Below are 22,181 nucleotides of genomic sequence, written 5' to 3' on the forward strand. Positions count from 1 at the left end.
AATTACTATTCACGAACACACGCATGAAATTAAAGAAATAAACTGATCTTGTGGCGGTTTGCCAATTGGAGATATATGCGGTATGCAGCAGCACTACCTGCGATTGCGAAGCATGAGAAGGACGGGACCAAAGTATATAATGGAAGAGATGTTGTTGTGATACATAGAGATTTCGAAGAAAGAGCCAATATTAGAGAGTAGAAGAGGCCTCCCTGGATGAAACATGAATCATCCATAGGGGACAATAATCCCATTATTCTCTCTTCAATAACACACAAAGCCACAAAACATTCACATTCACATTCACAACCTAACCTTGCTCGGTCCCCAACTACTCCTATTATTGAACAATTCGTACCACACCCCCCATTTCCTCTTTCAATTAATCAACTTGCTCCTGTAATAACATAACACTTTCACCATTATTACTGGGACCATCTATCATACCATTTATTTTTCTGGGGGGGACCTCTGTACGTACGTACCTACCTTCACATTATTATTCATTTAAATCCGTATATTAGTATATGTATCCCTTCATAACATACATACATGCATCTTCACAATTACAATGCGTGCCCCTCAATTATGCAAACGGAAATGTTTGGTAATCAAAGAAAATTAGCCAAAAACAGTCATAATTTGTCTTATTTAACATTCATTAATTGTTGCGACAATTAATAAATGTTAAATAAAGTAAGTTCTGACTGTTTTTTTTGTCTCGCTAGCATTTTATAATGCAAATGGCCATTCAATGGGCCGCATCCGCAGGTGTTGACCTACGCCTTCACATTTTGTCACAAACAAATTATGATGCTAACTCGCTTCATCTTTATTTTTCTGGGTGCCTTGTTATTCAACTTCAATTATATTCACACAATAATTCTTTTATTTCGTTCATACATACATATCCTATCGTCAAGTCCTTTCAAGCGCTGCCAAAATTTCTTGGCTTGGTTAAATTTTCAACTAGCCAGCACTATATAGTATATATAATCCAGCTCATGCACAAGAATTGCTTTTCCAAATAAAAGTGAACTTTTTGTTTGTGTATGTTTGCTTGCTAAGGCTGTCCTCAATAATAAGATTTGTAATCATAATTGTTGACTAATTTTCTCTATGGAGGATATATGGATACAAATTAAAGAAAATTGAAGTGGAACTTACTTTTCTTTCCTGTTAAGGGTGAGGTGCATCTTTTACTTTAATTCCTATATTATTATTATTTTATCCATGAGACTTGCTGGCTTTTTGACCATCAATCTTATTCTAGTTTTACCTTTTGTTTGTTTTCATGCACATTCTCCTTCCCTTCTTGTGTTTCACTTTCAAACATCCCCGCTTTTCCTTTGTCAAAATAAAGCTCTATTTTCTGTTTCACAAGTAGCTTAAAGAGAAATTATCATTTGCACCGTTTTCGCGAACGACTAAGCTTAAAGATACTAGTTCACTAGTTCATCTTCAAGGTTTTCGTCGGCAACATTTTCTTGGTAGGAAATTAGCTAATTATTTCTGCAACAATTATATATATTATTATTATTGTTCCTCGTGTTGGAAAAAACTAACAATAGAAAATAATATCCTCTTAATTTAACTAATAAAAAAATATTAGGGGTCAATAATTTTTTCTGAAATCAGGCAACATTTTATTTTTATATTATTAGAATTTAATATAAAAATATCTTTGTTAGACGAGTATTCACAAAAAGTGATTAATTTTATTGATTATGTAAATATAATATTATTCTTAACTAATTTAGGTTTATTGAAAAAAGTCCCGTTAAGGAGTCAATGGAATATTTATACAATGTGTACAATAGGCTATATGAGTTAAAAAATGAACATCACACATATTATTCAGAATAATCATTTGGGTACCAGAGATAATAAACATCTCATCCCAAAAGCTTAAACTAATTTTGGGGTTCACCAAGAATCGTACTCTTGACCTTTCGGATCAAAAGTTTCGGCTGATGGAAAAAGATAACACTAATGGTTATATCTCTAATACTGAATCGGACATCCCTAAACTTCCATTGTACATATTGTACAAATATTCCATTGACTTCCTATACTTTCTCTATTGGAAAACAGTTCATTTATCTATATAAATAAGTATAAAAAATTTGAGTCATCTCTTGTATATATATTAATAACTGTCCAATAAAAAATGTTTGGTAACTAAAATAAATTGACCTCTTAATTGAGTATAGAAAGACTATGTCATTTGAGTTATAATTTATTGGTAAAAAAAATCATGGGATTGATTCTTTATTTATTATGCGAGAATATTGTGGGGATATATATAATGTTGGTTTTTCTTTTGAATTATAACTAGATTTATTTTCAACTCTCAGCAGCAGCATTTTGTGGAATGATAAAATGAGATAGTGCTTGTATTGTACCGAACTCCTCTCTTTAATGTGCAGCAATAGTGCAATGAGCTCCTTTTTATAAAAAAGAAATCACGCGAGAGAATGGAAGAAGCTAAAGGGCAAGATAGGAAACAACTTTTTAGTGAGAAACTGTAGCAGAGAAGGTGTAGCTGGATTCCTTCATTTCATTTCATTTCATTTCATCCACCCCCCATTATAGGACTGTCATTTTCTTCTCTTTCCATTAGTGAAGACAATTTCATTAAATATTTGGATTATTAACACATCATTATCATCATTATATGAGAGATCAAGCAAAGAAACAGCTATTCCCAACTTGAGTTTATATATAAACTATTCCCAGCATTCCCGGCACTGATTCCTCCTTGTCTTGGTCAACATTCAACAATTTTGCAATCAACAACATATTACACATACACACGTGGGAAAGCACTCCATAACATGTTGAGAAATCATGCTCTAAAATGCATCCACACAAGACATGGAACACCTTTTACGTCCATTATCTCTTTGCAATTGGAATGAGAAAACTAAAGTTAAAGAGATTTTAAACCATGTACATAATAATGCCTTTTAATTTATTCCTACATTCCCCTTCCTAAAGATATATGTCCCTATGTAATTATGACAATTAAGCCAACCAGAAACTTTATTTCATGCAAGAATTGAGCATTGAGTTTGCCTTTAAGGAAAGTTGAGATAAGAAAAAGGTTTATGCAATCATAATGTTATGTAGATAGAGGGACATAATGGCAATAAAAACTTGATGATGTGGTCAAAGTGAGAACGGTATTTGCAATTATTGAGAAACATTGATGAGTTGGTAATTTGTACTTAACCGGAGATCTATAAAAAAAGCAAATTCAATAATGCACCAACCCACTTCTTTTCCATTCCCATATTGCCAAACATCATTTCACAGAATTTTAATCATTAGTAACTTCCTTTTCTTCAATTAATTAACTCCTTTCCCTCCCAAATATGCATATCTTCAATATGGCCAAAAGGCTATGACTGTAAAGGCCATATATGCTAAGCTACAACTTTGGTACATAAAGATGACATTAATTTAATATAATAATAAGATAATAACAACAACAATAAGACTAATTAATTCCCTCAAATTCGCTTGAAACCCCACCTTTTTGTCCCCAATAATAACAATTTTGTAATTCCAGCCCCCACCCTTCTTTTTCTACATGCAAACGTGACATTGTAACAAAGAAAGAGAAGGGAATATGTCATTCTAGGTATCGTTCCAAGCAGCAAAAACAGGCAAGTGAGACAAAGAGATGGCAGCAGAAGCTGGCCTCATTTGAGAAGGGAACCAAGATCCAACAACACCAGTACTAGTTAAGGGGTTGTTAAGAACCATCTTGGGTTCAAGTTGAAGAGGTTTTGGAAAGATCATTGACGAGGGACCCATTATTTTATCAGGGCTAGCCTCTCTTGAGCTGCTTAGGCTGGTCACAAGCGAAGAAGCCTCCATCAATGGCTGCTGCTGATGATGCTGATGCTGATGCTGATGCTGCCCTTCAATCCCAATCAGATCATGTATCCCCACAGAGAAAGCACCACCAGAAACCATCTTCCAGTTGGAATCAACATCATTGTTATTATTATTATTATTATTGTCATTGTTGTTGTTTCTAGCTTGAACTGCTTCCACATTCGTGTTGTATTCAATGGCCTCCCATCTTGGTGGTTCAATAGCAGTATCTTTGTTGTTTCGCCTAGCTAGCTCCCCTGCAAGCAAAGTGTTACTCCCCATGATTCTTTCCACGTCGTATCTTGATATGTCAAAGTTTGTAACTGCATTGGAACCACGGAACTTGATTGCTGCTACATCATATGCTTCTGCTGCCTCCTCTTGAGTGCCTATGTTTTAATTACGGTGGTAAAAGTGAAAAAGTATTCAGGAAAATATTTGAACTTTTCCTATCCTTAAACCATTTTTCTTGTATGCTGAGATTCCCTTTCATGTCAATATTCATATTATGTCATATATTTATGTATACAACAGCCTTATAAAAAGTGGAATGCTGCAATGATAATGTGATGGGTCAGCCTTACAAAAGCAGCACCAGTCACTTGGGTTTTGGGGGGGAAAATTATTAAAATCTTTTAATTTGACTCACTCAAAAACTTAGAGAGTTGAATAATAGACAATAATAACTGGCTAATAGCTTAGCTTATGATTTATGAAAAATGTTGTAATAAAAAGAGTAAGTGATTAATTAGTATTAAGAAGAATGCTGCATTGTAATTGAGACTTACTGAATGTCCCAAGGTAAAGGTCCTTGTTCCCAGCAACTCTGCCAATCCTTGCTTGCCATCTTCCATGTTGATGATGTCTACATAAATATTCAAACTCTTAGCTTAGCTCAAGTATCCTAATTTGAATTGATAAAAAAAAAAAGACAGGAGAATCGCAATAAACCTTGTCACCCCTCTGTATATTGAAGCACCCCTAGAAAATCCACTGCTTTTTCTGAAAAAGAAAAAAAGATTAATTAGCATTTATGCATTTCAAATGTGTTTTGAAATAGTAGACAATAATTAATGTGTACCTTCTCAAGTGAGCGACATATTCCTGCCTGGTCATGTTCTTCATCTCCTCAAGTTCCGCTTGGTAATTTTCCAACTGTCAAATTAAAAGTGTCAAACAATAAACAAAAATAAAAATAACATTGGAAGCAGTGGTTAAGATTTAAGAACAAAGAAAACATACCGGAAAATTGATGTGGGTTGAAGGTCCCCAGTACTTAAGGGCAGCAAGATCATAGGCTCTTGCAGCTTTTTGTTCCATATCATAACCCCCTAATTGATGACCACATAATAATTAGTAACAACTAGCATAAAAAAGCAAGGTACGTGACGTTAGGGAGCAGAAGCTAAAGACTTACCCAAATACACTATAACATTATTTGATTGAATCATCATCATCATCATCATCATCATCATCATAAAGAAACGAGAGTCAATTAAAATGAAGCAATAGAAAATATAAGAAAAGCTAATACGATTTTGTAACTAATTAACTAACCCTGTCTTCCTTTCCTAGTTTGGCCTTCCTTCTTGCAAGTGTTATCCCATAAATGTGCTTCGTATCTACCAGTCCATCTATGCCTACCAACAAGAACAATAAAATATTAAAAAGAAAAGGCTAAATAAGGTAGACAAAAAAACAGCCAGAACTTGTCTTATTTAACATTCATTAATTGTCGCAACAATTAACGAATGCCAAATAAAATAAGACAAGTTATGGCCGTTTTTGGCTGATTTTCGACAGAAAAAAGATGGTGAGGAGTTTAAGAAAGAAAGAAAAAAAGAAAGAAAGGTAGGAAACTAACCTGGTGACGCCTCGATACTGAGAAGTTCTCTGACCAAAAGTGTCAATGGATTTTCTGTGAACTGGTTGCTTGTTAGCTAGCCCTCTCTTCTTGTTGCTATTGTCCATTACTGTTACTGCCACCACCGACGACTCACTCTTCCCATTCTCATGCCTCGCAGCTGTTACACAACTTGACTCCGACCCTGGACTCATTGACAGACTCAGCGACTGCTGCTGCTGCTGCTGCTGCTGCTCCACCCACTTCTTGAATCCATCAATGCCTTCTTCTTCTTCTTCTTCTTCTTCTGCTGCTGCTTCTGCTATGTGGGGCATTGTTGGGGGTGGTGCTTGGTACATGCCATGGCAGCCAAGGGAGTAATATGGTGGATGCCTCAAAGGCTCTGAGAGAAAGCCTCTATGAGGAGGGTAGTAGATGGTGTCAATGGCCTCTCTTTCGTGTGTTCCCATGCTTGCACCACCCAGAAAGTCTTCCAGCTTCGGAGACGAACTACCAACCATCACTGCTTCAAAAATTAACCATCATCATTATTATAACAAAAGTGACAGAATAATGAACGAACAAATAAAGAAGGAAAGAAACCTTGTTGTGTTTGATGTGATCTAGTGAGAGCTTCCATGATGCAAAGTGAACCGTCTGACTTGAGAGGCATCACGCTCAACTGAGAATGAAAGGCAGCACTGTGATCCCCACCGCAGGAGGAGGACGAAGTAGAAGAAGAAGAAGAAGAAGAATTAGGAAGGTCGAATTTCATGTGATGGGGTGAGAGAGAGAAGCCCAACCAGGCGTTATGATTGTTACCATCACTGTTGATCCACTTCATTTCCAAGTGTGTTGAGTTCTATTGCAACAACATCATGGGTTCCCAAAACAATACAAAACTGATGACTTTAAACTAAACAAAAGGAATGAATTGTGTCTGAGTTAAGGAGAACCCACTTCATTCCATTCCATTGCATTGCATTGGGATCTGTGTATATGAGAGACTATAACCCTTTCTTTTCTCTTAATCCCAGCTCCCAGAATAGCTTTGCATTGGTATATATGAGATGCTTCTTACTCTCTCCCTATCTATATATCTACTCAACATCACACCATGCACTATACCTACAGTGCCCTCATAGCTAGGTAGGCCCAATATATTTTATACAAAAACATATTTGTTACAATTTTTTACAGAGAGAAGGTAGATAGATTTGACGCCAAGGACATATATCTGCCAATGCAGTCACTTCACACAGTACAACAATTCTGCGCCCCTCTGCATTCTGCCATCCAGCAACCTCTATTTTCAAATCTCAATTTAATCTCTTGCCTCCTCTCTCTATCTATCTCTAACTTAAATACTACACCAACATTCACACTAGAAAAAGTTTATCTTAGCAACTTCTTCAAATTTTGGCCAGTATGTAATTAGTAAATAAAAGTGAACTATTTGATAAAATTTTACATTAATCTCACACTATTAAAATTATTATTGATGGTTATTTAATGACTATAAATCACAAAAGTTACTGCCTCCTAGCACCCCTCTTTACACTATTTTAGTATACTATATATTTTTTTAAATTAGTTAATAATATTAGACTATTAACTAAAAATATTGGCTAATATAAATTAAATAAAATTAACAATTAAAATCAATAGTGTAGCGTGAAATAAGATTAAGACGTTGTTTGGAAAGCTAGAACTAAATTGATGAGTGTTTACTTTTTTATTTTTAAAAATAATTAATAATTAATATATAGTGGAAATAAATAAAAATTAAAGAAGAAGGCATGGGGCAGTGTGGGATGTGGACAAAGGGAGGTTTATTTCGTGGGCTCATCTAATCTGACCTCTGCTGATTATGTCACCCAATCACCTCTTTCCTTCCTTCGAACCCATCCAGCCTGTGACTTGCAAAACATTTTCTCAATATTCATCAATTCAGTAAAAATATCAACACAATTACTGGAAATTACATTTATTTTTTTTAGATGATTATTCATGTAATTAATATAAAAAATAGTTATATTTATTGACATAATAGTGCGTAATTGGATGTAGATATAAAATTATTTTATATTAATTATATATTAAAATTAAATTTCAATGTGTATCCTATAAAGGAAACATACATATGAAAAATTAGTGTACTAAATATGTGTGAATAGTAGCACACACATGCAGATTCTTATTTATTCTAAGACTAAGGATAATATATTTTGCGCTATGGTGCTACAAATAGAAAGGATTTTGTTTATCTGATACATTTTAACCTAGAAGCATATGTATGTGTATCAAAAAACATGTTGCTATGATAGCTAAGAAAATTCCTGCGAAGACAAAATGATAAAATAACAGGAAAATACTTTGCTTTTCTTCCTTTGTCACCGAGTGTGTAGTCAACAACTGCTTCCAGACCAAAAGTTGCAAGTGGGTCTCTCTATCTTAAGCTTTGAAATATTCTAGGAATCATGAGCCAAAGGGTCCAAAAATTAAACTTTATGCGGAAATTGCATTTTCGCTACTTAACTTGCTAGCTATTTCATACTCTATTATTACTATCTCTTTAAACATTTCCCTTCTCACATAAAATTAAAGAGAGAAAATAAAACGTTACGGTTTTTGTTCCAAACTATTCCCATTATTGGATATTATTATTACTTTCTTAAGAATATATGTTGATGATAGTATCAAAACAATAAACAATTTCATGTCTATATCAGGTCACTTCTATGATGCCATTGTCAGGTAACAACAACCAAGTAGTCAACCTTAGTTATTCGCTGTTATTACCATGAGCTCTTCTAATCTTCTGGTTTCTTTATTATTGTTTGATCTACTTCATCTCTTCCGTAACACAATTAAGGACCATGCACTAATAACAATCTTAACTATATAAACTTAACTATATAGATAATATAAAAAAGATAATATAATAAACTTAACTATATATAGATAATATATATAATATAAAAAAAATAATATAATAAATTAATAATTATTACCTGCGACGTTAATATGATTCCTCAGGATATTATTTATCCTAAAAATTTAAACTGATAAAAGATTATTATTATATTTTTAATATATATCTCACGTAAATATTTTTTTTATTTACGTGAACTTTATATGAATTTTTTATCTTTTTCTTTTTATATGATTTTTTTTCAAGTTCAATAGAGATGAATTTTGAATTTCTTATTATTAAAATACTGATCTATATTATGATAATTTTTCTAAAAATTTAAATTAATAAAAAAATTATATAAATAATAATATATTTAACAAAATTGCTTAAATTTATTTGTAAATTTTGCAATTTCTTTTTTTAGTATTTTGGCTGGTCAAATATATATGTCTTTCTGACTATTTTTTCTTGCCGTACTTCTTCCTTCTGCTGTGAAAGGGAAGATGTTATTTGGTATATAATTACGGAAGAGTTTCAAGTATACTAAAAATATCAGTGTTCCAGTTGTTTTAACCGTTGATCTGAATTATAAAAAATATATATAATATATATTAATTAAAATTAACGAATTAAAATAACTAGAACATCAATATTTTTTGGTACACTTGAAATTTTTTCTATAATTACTGAAGAATTTCAAACATTTTTGGAATTTCGGTATTATAATAGTTTTAGTATTAATTTAATTATAAAAAAATATATAATATATATTAATTAAAATTAACAGTTAAAATTATTAGAATATCAATATTTTAGAAATATTTAAAAAATTTTCTATAATTATATATATATATAGATATTTCTTACAGTAGATATACGTACTTAGCAAGAGATTTTGTATGGCAGTGGAAGTTCTTTATTGTTGAGTGGGAAAATGTTTGACGCAGATTCTGCATGGGATCAGTGGTCTTTCACTCATGGAGGGGACAAATATTCAAATAGCCATGATTTCATGTTTGAACCCGAGTGAAAGGTAGCCCCAATTTGGGAGGGAAAAGAAAAGAGAAGTTACTCATAATAATGTGCGTGACCACAGAATGGGAATGAATATAATGAAAATGAATACAATTATTCTTTCAGCTATAATAACCAAATCATCACCAAAAGTCATAATGCCTGCTATCATTTTACCATTTAAAATTAGCTGTATATAGTTGATGTCTTCTACTCTGATCTAAGAAGACACTGGTTAATAGGAGTGTAAGTTATTGAATCAGACCGAAAATTACTATAAAACCGAATCGAAAATTATAATAATCAATTTGAAAATCGAAAAAATCGGTTTTTTTTGTTTTTTTTACAAAATCGATCGGTTCGGTTCGATTTTTGGTTGGCTCGATAGAAATCGAATCGAACCAAACCAAACCGAAGATATGCATACATTTCAATGTTTTAACCATTTTAACCTTTAACCTAACAACAAAAATTCCCAACTCCTAACCATTTCAATGTTTTACTCTTATTATTTTAGTTTATTGACTATTTTAAATCTCTAATTATTGTGATTCATATTCTACCTATGAAGCACGGACACTTCGCTGAGTTATCGTGTCCACGTGTCAAACACATTTCGGACACGACACTCACCGACACTCGTTCGACACGCGTGTCTGCTGTGTCCAATCATGTCTTAATAAAAAATAAAAAATTCTTCTCCGGATACGCCTGGACACACCTAAATACCATCACGTGTCCGCGTGTCCAGTCTTATTCTTAACATATATTCTTAAAATAAATTTAGATATAGTATATATTATTATTTATTAAAACAAAAAATATTTTAAATACTTGATATAATTAAAATAAGACATTAAAAATAATTAAAAATTTTATTTTATATTTTAATATCAATAAAATATCAAAATATCATTACAATTTATATAAAAAATACTTTATATTTTATATATATGCGTGTCCCCGTATCATGTAAGATTTTAAAATTTGTGTGTCGGCGTGTCCCGTGTCGTGTCGTGTCCCGTGTCCGTGTCAGTGTCCGTGCATCATAGTATTCTACTCATTAATAATTAAAAACTGAAAAAACAGACCGAATCAAACCGCTGTTGGTTCGGTTCAATTCGGTTCAGTTGTTGTAAAAATAACAAACCGAACATTTGTGTCTGTAGAAACCGAATATATCGGTTCGATTGATTTTTTATCTAAAACCGAACCAAACCGAACCAATAACACCCTACTATGGTTCAAAATTTAACTAGAAAGTAGGAACAAAAATATAGTTGCTTATATTTTTCAATTGTATTTGGTGCGAGGTCCGGTACTGTATTAACTCCCGTGGTTCCTGGTTGAAAATTGGTAAGGCCCAGCCCAAAAGGGTGGGCAGAGAAATATTAAATGAGAATCACGTGATATCAGAATTCAGAAAGAAAGAAAAGAAAGGATTATGAGATCACTGCAGGCATTCCTGCCTTGATGGTAACCGGACTAGCTGTAATCACTTTATTTTACACTTTATGACTAAAACATTTAAAAACTCGTTGAAATTGATATCTCTTTCAATTAAGCTAATAAGCTAAGCTAAACCTTCGTACTTACGCATGCAGATTTTCTGTCCCGTTTAGTTCAAAACATTAGAAAACTTTCAAGTCAGATATTTGAGTTAAATCTCAATTTGGTTTCTGAAATTTGGCTTGATACTCAGAATGATCCCCATAATTTCGTTGGTTCCAATTAGAATCTTTAAATTTATAATTGTGGCTCCAACTTGCTCCTGCGATCATCTCCGTCACCGGAATGCTAATCTAGCGCAATTGCATGATATGGTAGATACTACTTAAATAACGGCGCATTGATTTCGCGCGCAAATCCTTTGAAAACCACGTAGTATAAGAATTTTCTTAATGTTTGGCAACTTATAATCGTCGTAGTGGAAAGAAAGAGAGTTTTAACTCACAAAAAACTGAAACGACGTGGTTTCCAAAGAATTTGGGCGTGAAACCAATGTGCCGTCGTTTAAGTAGTGTCCACCTTATCATGCAATTGCATCAAATCAGCATTCTAATGACGGAGATGATCGCAGGAGTAAGGTGGAGCCACAATTACAAATTTGAGAGTTCTAATTGAGGCTAACGAAATTATAGGGTCATTTTGAACATCATATCATTAATATTAACGATTAAAATTAATTGAAATATTAGAATAATAGTATGCTTGAAAGATTTTTCAATACATTATTTGTTGAATCCGATTTCTTACCATTACCATTACCAATCTGTCTCCGCCTGCGTTGAATTGTCAAAATCTAAGCTTCCATGTGCTGTCACCATCACCATAGATTCTCTCGCGGCTAGCTTATCCAATCCAGAGAGAGAGGACTAGTGTCTCTTGTTGTGGTTGTTGTTTTCCATTTCTATTACTTTTTTTTCCCACTTTCGTGATTTTCTTAATTAGGAGACAGAAGATGGTTGCATCATGCATGGTGACTGCTGCATGCGTTTGATGAGATCTCGTTGGAGATGAGAGCCCGCTACCGTCCAACAATCCAATCCTTCTCTTCTCTGTCACAAATGTCGCCATATATATCTTTTGATTCTTCATTCCTAATTAAGCCACCTAGCTACTACTAGACTTAGACCATACGCTACCTTTCAATGCAAAATAGTGACAATTATATCTAATTGTCGTCTTCACCACCAAACAGGGTCTTAACTCTCAAGTGCCTCATAGCATTGTCGTTGCCATTGCCCAACACATAGTTTGACTTTTTCGAACAATGTGCCATTTTATTTTTTCTTCCAAATATAAGAGTCAGACTCAATACAAAATGGTAGAAACTCAGATGCAATCGACTTCATGTGAAGTTGATATTTGAGAGTCATTAGATGATTTGACTGATTTAATTAAATTTTTATCTAACGGCTCTCAGATATCAACTTCACGTGGAATCGATATCTAAGAATAAAGAGAAGTTGACTAAATTTTCACCTGAGTTTTCATCGTATAAAATTTTTAAGTTAGAATAAAGGAAATATATTATTTCAGTTATAACTCGTTAATTTGTGTTTTTTCTTTTTTTATTGTCTGAGTGACTTTTATGTTTTTAACATTGGATTTTTTAATTATTTATAAAAAATATTAAAAAATTATTAGAATTTTATTTTTAAAAACACTAAAAATTATGAGGGTGCTCTTAGCATTTTTCATTATTTATATTACCCTAAAAAATAATCAATTTTCACTACTTAATAGAATAATAAGTATTTAAAAGCAATATCATAACTTTTTATTTCTAAGAAATTAAGTCTTAAATCTAAGATCATTAGTGATAAAATTAAATATTGATCTACTTAATTAATGTCATATTTGTTGTTCTTAAACACATTAAATTTTTAAAATAATTTGAAAAATATGAATTAGCATGAAAAATATTTAAATAATTATACGTTTTATTCAAATTTAAAATAATATCAAATAAATATAATATGTACTCTTTAACAATTATATATCTCAACATGATTTTGGCTACTATTATTAATAGAAAATAAAGAGAAAATTATATTTTTTGTATTATTTAGATAAAAAGAAAATAAAAGAAAGAACATAAAGAGAGAAAATAAATGATAATAAAGCGGGTAGTTCGTTCTATCCTATCCGCTCAAAAAGGGGATCGAACGACCCCCTCATATAAAGCGGACTCAAAATATTAGAATGTATTGTTTTATGGTAAATTAACAGGTGGACGAACAAACCCACTTAATTCTTTTAATCAATAAAATTGATTACAATTATATAAAAAATTAAAAATTAAAAAATTAAATATAAATAAAAATTAATCAACTATCTTCTTTTAAATTTTTAACTTTAAAAAAATTATTTAAAATATCTATCAATAAAATCATTTTTATTTTAAAAATAATTAACATACTTTGAGCATATATATAAAAATATAAAATAAAATAAATAAAGTTAATAAACAAAATAAAAAATAAAAAATAAATTTAAAAATTGTATAATTATTTATTTTAATAATATTAATCACTCTTTTATAAAAAAAAAAAAACATAAATAATTTATGGCCCGTCCGGATTTGGCTTTTTTTTTTTTTTATTTGGCAAATTCTAAATTCTAACTCAACCATTTTCTTTTACGGGCTCGGCAGGTCGGCCAGCAAAATCTACTCGATTTGGCAGGCCTAGTTGTATTCCCATATGGTTATTGTTGGAAGGAGACTATGAAAATATGTGTGCTTTTATGGTAATAAAGGGTTTTTAAGAGCAAGCATTTACTGACCTGCAAGAATGTGATGAAAAAGAAAGCTAACCCCACAATACCATTCTATTACACTTTGCTTCACATCATAGGAAAATGATAGCTATATAGGAGGCTACATGTATGTACTATGCATGAGAAACCTTTTGGCACCAAGGTCTAAACTATGTAGCCCTTAGTTTCTTAAGACAAGTCTTTCCATGATGTCTCGTATCATCTGAAATATGTGCTCAAACTTGAGTCAAACAAACTAAAATAGAATGAGTAGAATATAATGTGATTTTATTTGTCAAAAATTACTTCTTTTTGAAAGATAAAGAAAACGTGCTTACTAAATTCTTATATTTATTACAAAAGGTCGCATTCAAAAAAGGATATTACTATGTTGTTTAGTTGGCAAGTAGGACTTATATGATTATATCTACACTGATCTAAGCAAATATATTATCATCCATTATAACTACATGATTCGGGTATCAGATATAGCAAAACACAGTTCATAGAAGTCATTGCACATCTAACTAAAGCATCATATGAATATCGTAATCCACTGCTGCAGCAGTGGAAGTCAACCATCTATTATAAATTCATTGGTAAATAGGGGTGAGTACAGGTCGGTTTGGTTTGAATTTATGGTAAAATTAGAACCGAATCGATTAAAATGTAATTGGTTTGGTTTGATTCGGATTTGCATTTTTTTGTATATGTATCCGAACCAAACCAAATCGATTAACAACGGATTACTTCAGTTCGGGTAATTGGGTACCCGATAACTTTGAAATTCATTAAAAAAAGCAAATTTTTATCTTAAAAATCCAACAAGTACAATAAACATGTAACATCAATAGAAATAATCCAAACATGTTAAACACCAAATACATTAAAAACTAAACTAATTAAAATCGAAACATATTAATAATGAATAATCATTGTCTAATGGAAAAGCCATATATATTTTTTATTTTTTATTTAATTAATATATGATCGGGTTCGCGAGTTGGTTCGGATTCCGCACCCCCAAAACCGATACTCGAACCAATCACTAACAAAAATCATCAGTTCGGTTCGGGTTCGAAAGGATAATCGGGTACCCGCTACCCATGCTCACCCCGTAAACTAAACAATCTTACAATATTTATTAAAAAAATATTCTACCTTAATTGGATAGGCTATTTTTGTTATGTGAGTGAGATAAGTGATATATATATACTAAAATTAGAAGGTTCGATTTCAAATTTTAATTTTTTTTAATTTTCTAAAAATAGATTTAATTAATTTCTGTCTTTCAAATTTTTTATCTTTTTGATAAATTAAATGGCACTACATTTGATAAAATACAATTATCAATTCAATATCAAAAATAAAAAGTGTAATTGTATATAGTCATATAGATATTATATAAATGCTAAAAACGTAACAATATATTAGGACCTATGACTCCAATATAGAGTGCAGATGGATTTGACGCTGCAGCCATAACCAAAACAATCTTTCTCCAATGCTACAGCCAGCCTGTGTGTCGGAACCCACAATTCAATTGTATATTTTATTTCAAAAATTCTAGTCAGCTAAGCTTTTTATATATGGTCATTGCTACCATTCTTTCAGGTGATGAAAAGTCTATAATTATTTCGACAAATTGTGATGAGCGAATGACGCATAGTCTAAAGGTTGTAATAAGGTGCAATATATGGTTCTCTATCCATATCATATTTGGCAAATTCTATAGTGTCTATGAATTTTTGCCTAAATTTTATCTAATTTATTTTTTGTAGTAAATTTTAATTTTTTAAAAATTATTTATTTTTATATTTTTTAAATTAAATAATAACTTTTAATTTTTTTTAGTAAATAGACACCTCTTTTTAGGCATTATAGGATTCACCATCATATTTTGGCATTCTTCTAAAGACGAATTCAAGAAGAATAAGTATATAGTAGTCACTGATTGACAAGATTGAGAAAAAGCTTAGTTCATAGAAGGCAAGCTTACTAACAAAGGTAGAAAAATTGTTTATAATAAGTTTATCTGAGAGCCGTTAGATGAAAATTTTGTCAAATCAGTCAAATCATCTAACGGCTCTCAAATATCAACTTCACGTGAAGTCGACTGCACATGAGTTTTCACCATGTTATTAATAGTCTACCAATATATTTTTTGAGTCTGTTCAAGATGCCAAAAGAGGTGAAGAAAAAGACATTTCAATGCAATCCAAATTTTTTTGGAAAAATAACAAAGACAAGAGAATTATGCTGACTACAAAAAATGGGACACTACAAAAGCCGAAGGACCATGGAGGAATGGGAGTGGGTGACATGGCAATGAAGAATGCTGAAATGTTTTTTAAATGGTGGTGGGATTTTCGAATGAGAATGATACATTATGGAAGAAGGTGATTGAGAAGGTGATTGGTTCATGTTATGATGTCGGTGAGAATATATTTGTGGGTAAGGATGAATGCAAGAAGTTTAAAAGTTGGATGCATCAGGACATAGAAAAATGAAAAAGAAGAAGATGGGTAACTTATTATTTTACTATTGTATGGGTTGTTTGGAAAAATAGAAATCAAATGATTTTTGAAGATAGAATCATTATTTAAAATAGTGGGTGAGAGCAAGTTAAAACTTTGGTAATGAATTAGAGTGTTAGAGAGAAAATAGCTAAAAATATGACATCGCCTAATGAAGAGGAGATAGATGAGATAGATGATAAAAAATAGATATGGTGACAATGTGTAGTGCATCAACCTAAAATAAATATGCATGCTATTGGAGGATACTTGACAACTAATAATGGTGACATAATAGACTCCATTGATAATACTACAAGTGAGAGAAGCGATGAGGATGCAGTGCTTCAAGGAGTAAAAGAGATGATGCAATTCTTATTGAAAGAAGAAGATATTGTGAAAGACCGGAAATATTTGGTGACCAAAGAAAATCGGTCAAAAACAGCCATAATTTGCCTTATTTAGCATTCATTAATTGTTGCAATAATTAATTGGATTTGGATCCTCTAAAGTTTGAATTTCACTTTAGAGAATAAAGTGTGATCTTCTACTCTTAAATAGTTTCTCTTTCATATTTATTCTTGATCCCACCTATGAAATCAATGGTGAGAAATCACACTTTACTCTCTAAAGTGAAATTCAAACTTTAGAGGATTCAAATTCTAATTAATTAATGCTAAACAAGGCAAGTTCTGGCTTTTTTTTTTTTTTTTACCTAGCATTACCCGTGAAATACTGTATTACAAAAAGATTGTCAATTGGATTAGGGGAAAAAGACATTAATTAGGAGCATAACTTCATAAGAAATAAAACTAAAAACATAAAATATTTGTATGTGCATGTTGAATTTAAAGAGGAGATTTATGGCAAAAAATCAACGAATGCAGATTGTATACATCCAATTGAGTGATATGGAATCAAGAATTCAATAATTAATTATATATTTACTTTCATGTTGGTTTTACCAGATATTTTAGATTTTGTTTAAAACTTTGATGTTGTATGTTATGTAGATTAGCTTATGAAAGCTAGTTATTTTTAATGGCATTGTCGAAGGGGATAATTAGTGATTTATACATTGTCTTTCTTTCCATTAGGATCGAATTTGTAATTTTTCAAACATGCTCATAGCTACTTAAACTTTGGTACTTTAATATTATATTGCCTTTCTCTCAGTTTGAATTGAATTTATAAAAAATCATCTAAAAAAATCTATCTTAACGAATAAAGAATATTAATCAATTTGAATTGGTCTAATGATTAACTTATTAGATTGCTTAAACAAGTGTGAAATTTCAAATCATACAGTAACTCATTAGCCAATAATAAACTATTAAATAAAAGTTATATATGCAACGGATTAATCAATATTATCCGATTAATAAATGAGAATTAAAAAAATATTTGTTCAGAGAATATTTAAAAATAGTACGAAATATAAATTTACTAGAAGATCATAATAAAATAAACCACCAGTGTACATAACGATTTATGTGGAAGGGAAGATTCTTGATAGGTTATAGCAAGTTAGAAGTAACTTTTAAATGTTATAAAAATATTTAAATTTCATATTAAGATCTAAATGCTACAAATTCATCATGCTATACATATATTCCAACTACTATATACACATAAATTTATTGTTGTTAGAACATATATATATAATATGATATGTTTGTAGTGTTTATTGATGAATATTAACTATAAAATTGTTATTTTTTTTCGTTTGGAGCACAAATTTAATAACATCAAAATAAATCTTAAAAAGAGATAATTATACTATGAATTTATAATAATATAACTTTTTATAACTCTTATAAACAATGAACATAATTTTTACTGTTTTAATTTATTTACATATAATCATTTATTTGTTTGTTGTATATATATTTATTTGTTGTTAAATATACTTATATAACTAAATATATTATAAAAAATCACTTGACGCTAACATTATGTTTGGATGTTTGATGGAAAATGAGAGGAAAGAAAATGAATAGAAAGAAAATGAGAGGAAAAAGTGAATTTCTTTATATATTGTTTGAATAAAGAGAAAATGAAAAGAAAGAAAATAAGAAAAAAATATAGATGAAGAGAAAATTACTTTATTACTCTTACATATATTAATTCCACATAATGAGTTAAGAATTTTGCTTTTTATTGTTAGAAGGGTAAATATGGAATTAATATTCTTTGGCCTTCTCTCTTCAATTTTCTTCCCAACATTGAGAGGAAAAAAATTATATGGGTAAAAGTGAGATGTTTTTTGAATCTTTTAAAAAATCGAAAAAACTCTTCTCAAGCGAGTTGTTCTTGAAGTTAAAAAATTAAGAGATATCCATCCTAAAATCGAACACCTTACATCCCCATATTAAAAAATAACACTCAAAAAAATTATATATCAAAATTTGTTGGCCTTTATTAGTAATTGGTTTCTAAGAAGATTGAAAAAGAAAATGATGCTAAATAAATGCATAAAAATTATTTTAGTTTTAGGTGTATACATATGCACGGCAAATGTTCTCAGGATATTTTTATGGATATTTTTAAATAATTTTGAGTTATAGTTTTGAGTTGGATTAAAAGTTAAAGCATGTCCAAACTCCTAAATCACCATTCTTATTAAGAATTTATCCGGCAAAGTCCTGCAAAAATCCGACAACTGACATGGCAGGAAAAATATTAGCTTCTCATGCCCCATAACATTTTATTGATATTATTGAATGAACCGCTTTTAAGGCTGGATTATCACTTATCAGTTTTATAAGAAGTCAAACCATTAAATTTTAGGTTGCAAATGGTCAAATTTTATATAATTAGTTATTAATTATATATATTCGTTGATAAGCATACAACATATAAGAGGCACATATTTCTTTAATATGAAAAGGAAAGAAAAACTTGATGCAAACAATCATAGAATTGTAACATGCCAACTACCACCATAAAATCAGACTATGAATACTGTCCCCGGTAAATCTTCATGCAATGGATTTGCAACATAAACTTTAAACTAAATAATGGCACAAGGTACAAGACATGAAAGAAATGAACTAGCAAAAGAAGCCATATAATATATCCAATACATATTTATGGCAATATATTTCCTTTTTTAATCAAGGACAACAAAATAACAATTGAAAAAAAGAATGTATTTCCAGAGAACATGCAGCCTAAAATGCTGTTATAACTAACCACATCCATCCAGCACATAAGACCGACACACCAACACCAATCTACTGGGGAATAAGAGTTAAATAAAAGATGTAAAAAAAAAAAAAAAAAGGAAAGAGAGAGAGAAGGGAATGTACTTTGAATCCGAGAATTCACACACACATTTATTCACAAGTTGCATCTGCAAAACAAAAAAAAACATCCATGCTTGCTAAAAGTCCAGCAAAATAGAGAAAAACACTTCCATAAAGGATGTTGCAAAGAAGTAAAAAAAAAAAAAAAAAAGGCAATGTACGAGATAGATAACAAAAAAAAAAAAGAACTACTTCAAACAAACCAATTAAACCAACTATGAAAGAGAAAAAAAAATTAAAATTATTTTACAGAATATCCATCATTAAGCATGAACAGGAGCTAAACTACATATTTATGACACATAAGAAGGTATCTTCACAAATCTAAATTAACTAGAAGAGCTAGCCAAGAGGGTATCTCACATCATCTAGCAAAGAATATATGAACCTTTCATAGCCCAGAAGCAGTCAGAAAGTATATACCTACAGGAATTTGGGGTTCAATGACCCTATTAGTCTGTCAACTAGAAATTTCACCATTTGATCCTTTCAAATTAGAAGAGACCACATCTTGAGTCACACCTTGATGTAATGTCACATTGCCTGGAATGAATCCATTGGCAGTTAGAGGTTGATCAGATTTTATATTTCTTGCAGCGCCAAGTATGCCATTGTACCCTCTAGTTCCAACTACATTACCTACTACTCCTAGCCTACCACCCATATATGCAATATTCGGCAAAGCATTAGCATAAGGCACATGACATCCCTGAGGACTGGCTATCATGGGCCCATACCAGAAGTTCCTAGAAATATCAGACGGCATTGCATATCCGTTACTTCCATACCCACCCATAGGGTACCAACCATAATTGCTTGATCCATAGACATAAACACCATCGTTACTATACCATGGCTGAGGCGCAAAGCCAGGAACTGCGCAGCTAGGACTATAAGGAGGAAAACCTTTAGAGGCTCCTCTTTCACTCCTGTATCTTAGCTTATTAAAACCATCATAACCATAGTTTCCCTCTTTTGGAACAGCTCTCTTGACCTCCACCTGTCTACCATTCAAATCATGGAAACTTTTCACCATAACATTTTGTACCGACTCTTCAGAATCAAAAGTGATGAAACCAAATCCCCTAGGCCGGTGAGTTACGCTGTCCTGCATCACCACTACATCAGTTATACGACCAAACCGCTCAAAGTATTTCCTGAACTCCTCCTCTGAGATACCAGCAGACAAACCCCCTACAAAAATCTTTTTAGTCCTAATGTTGTCACTGCTACAGTCATTACAACTATAGTTACTCGCTCCCCTGTTCTGTACTTGATTTTGGTGTTGGTGTTGCTGCTCACTTCTTGGTATTGCTTTTTTCACTTCTACCTACGCATAATCAAACAGAACTGACCATAAGACTATCAAATAAATACTCCATTCCAAAGTAATAGCAACTCAACAGATTATTATCTATTTTACATGAATTTTATTCTTGCTTTCATAAATACCAACTATTTCGCTGTCTTACCACCTCCTCCATTGACCTTTCAGATAATGTTACTCTTCAACTACTCCTTTCACAATGTTTCTCCCCAAAAATTATATCAGTTATATTTTCCTTAATCACAGTGCTATAACCTTAAATGGTTAATGTTGTCGAATGAAGGGAAAATAATTATTTACGGGAAAAACTACGCCATGCATCATTGTGACTTTCATGAAAATAATTATGGATATTAAGAATAAGGGATTCAAACAGTAAAACCTCCAAGAATTCATTCCAATTATATCAAAACCCTAATTAATCAATCAAAGAATGCAAAAATGGGAGTAGGGCGAAAGTGAAGAAAACAAAACGAAGAAGCGAAGGAAAGTAGCTGACCGTTCTTCCGAGTATGACATGGGTGTCCTGAAGAGCTTTATCAGCAGCAGCGAGATCGGAAAAAGTAACGAAGCCGAAACCTCTAGGGATTCGGGTAGTGCGGTCCAAGGAGATGGTGCAATCCAAAACGACGCCGTATCTGGCGAAGTGATCTCTGAGTACGTACTCGGTGGTGTCACGCGAGATACCCCCAACAAAGAGCTTCGCTTTATCAGAATCCATCTTCAAATTCATTCTACTGTACACAAAATCCCTAAATCCCCAATTTCCCAATCGCAAACCCTAAAACCCCTAATTCCTTCACTCGCTACTACTACAGTGGTAACTGGTAACTCCGTACTCCTAGCATTGCAATTCGCATAATACAAACCCTAAAAAGTGAAAACCTACCTACGAACACCCGTACCCATTTTATTGTTTCACTTATTCTGGGCCTATGGAAGCCCATTGGGCCATATCCCCTTTGCACATGTTGTATTCCTATTTACTGGCCCAAACCTATCGAAAATTACATTAAGGCCAGGTCAAACCACGCTTAAGCAGGGTTTAAAGTTTTAAACAGTGTTGACATAAAAAAAAGTGGGTTTGATTAGTGGAAAATATTATGAT

The 22,181-nt window shown here is 31.7% G+C and overlaps 2 protein-coding genes across 2 annotated transcripts; both read right to left on the reverse strand.

Annotated features, from left to right (window-relative positions):
* Positions 1-3,320: 3,320 nt before the first annotated feature.
* LOC107606343 (AP2-like ethylene-responsive transcription factor ANT) lies at positions 3,321-6,712 on the reverse strand. Its single transcript, XM_021106618.2, has 9 exons — positions 6,332-6,712; positions 5,750-6,251; positions 5,443-5,525; positions 5,303-5,311; positions 5,128-5,216; positions 4,967-5,040; positions 4,837-4,887; positions 4,674-4,750; positions 3,321-4,274 (listed from the first exon to the last, which is right to left on the reverse strand). The coding sequence occupies exons 1-9, from the start codon at positions 6,570-6,572 to the stop codon at positions 3,643-3,645; spliced, it is 1,758 nt and encodes a 585-aa protein (XP_020962277.1). The 5' UTR covers positions 6,573-6,712; the 3' UTR covers positions 3,321-3,642.
* A 13,240-nt stretch (positions 6,713-19,952) lies between these two features.
* Positions 19,953-21,959, reverse strand: LOC107606344 (RNA-binding protein 1). Its single transcript, XM_016308398.3, has 2 exons — positions 21,573-21,959; positions 19,953-21,076 (listed from the first exon to the last, which is right to left on the reverse strand). Exons 1-2 carry the CDS (start codon positions 21,804-21,806, stop codon positions 20,207-20,209), a joined length of 1,104 nt encoding a protein of 367 aa, XP_016163884.1. The 5' UTR covers positions 21,807-21,959; the 3' UTR covers positions 19,953-20,206.
* Between the last annotated feature and the right edge of the window lie 222 nt (positions 21,960-22,181).

Source organism: Arachis ipaensis, chromosome B7, assembly GCF_059453495.1.
Source record: "Arachis ipaensis isolate K30076 ecotype BB chromosome B7, ASM5945349v1, whole genome shotgun sequence".
Taxonomy (NCBI): Eukaryota; Viridiplantae; Streptophyta; class Magnoliopsida; order Fabales; family Fabaceae; genus Arachis; species Arachis ipaensis.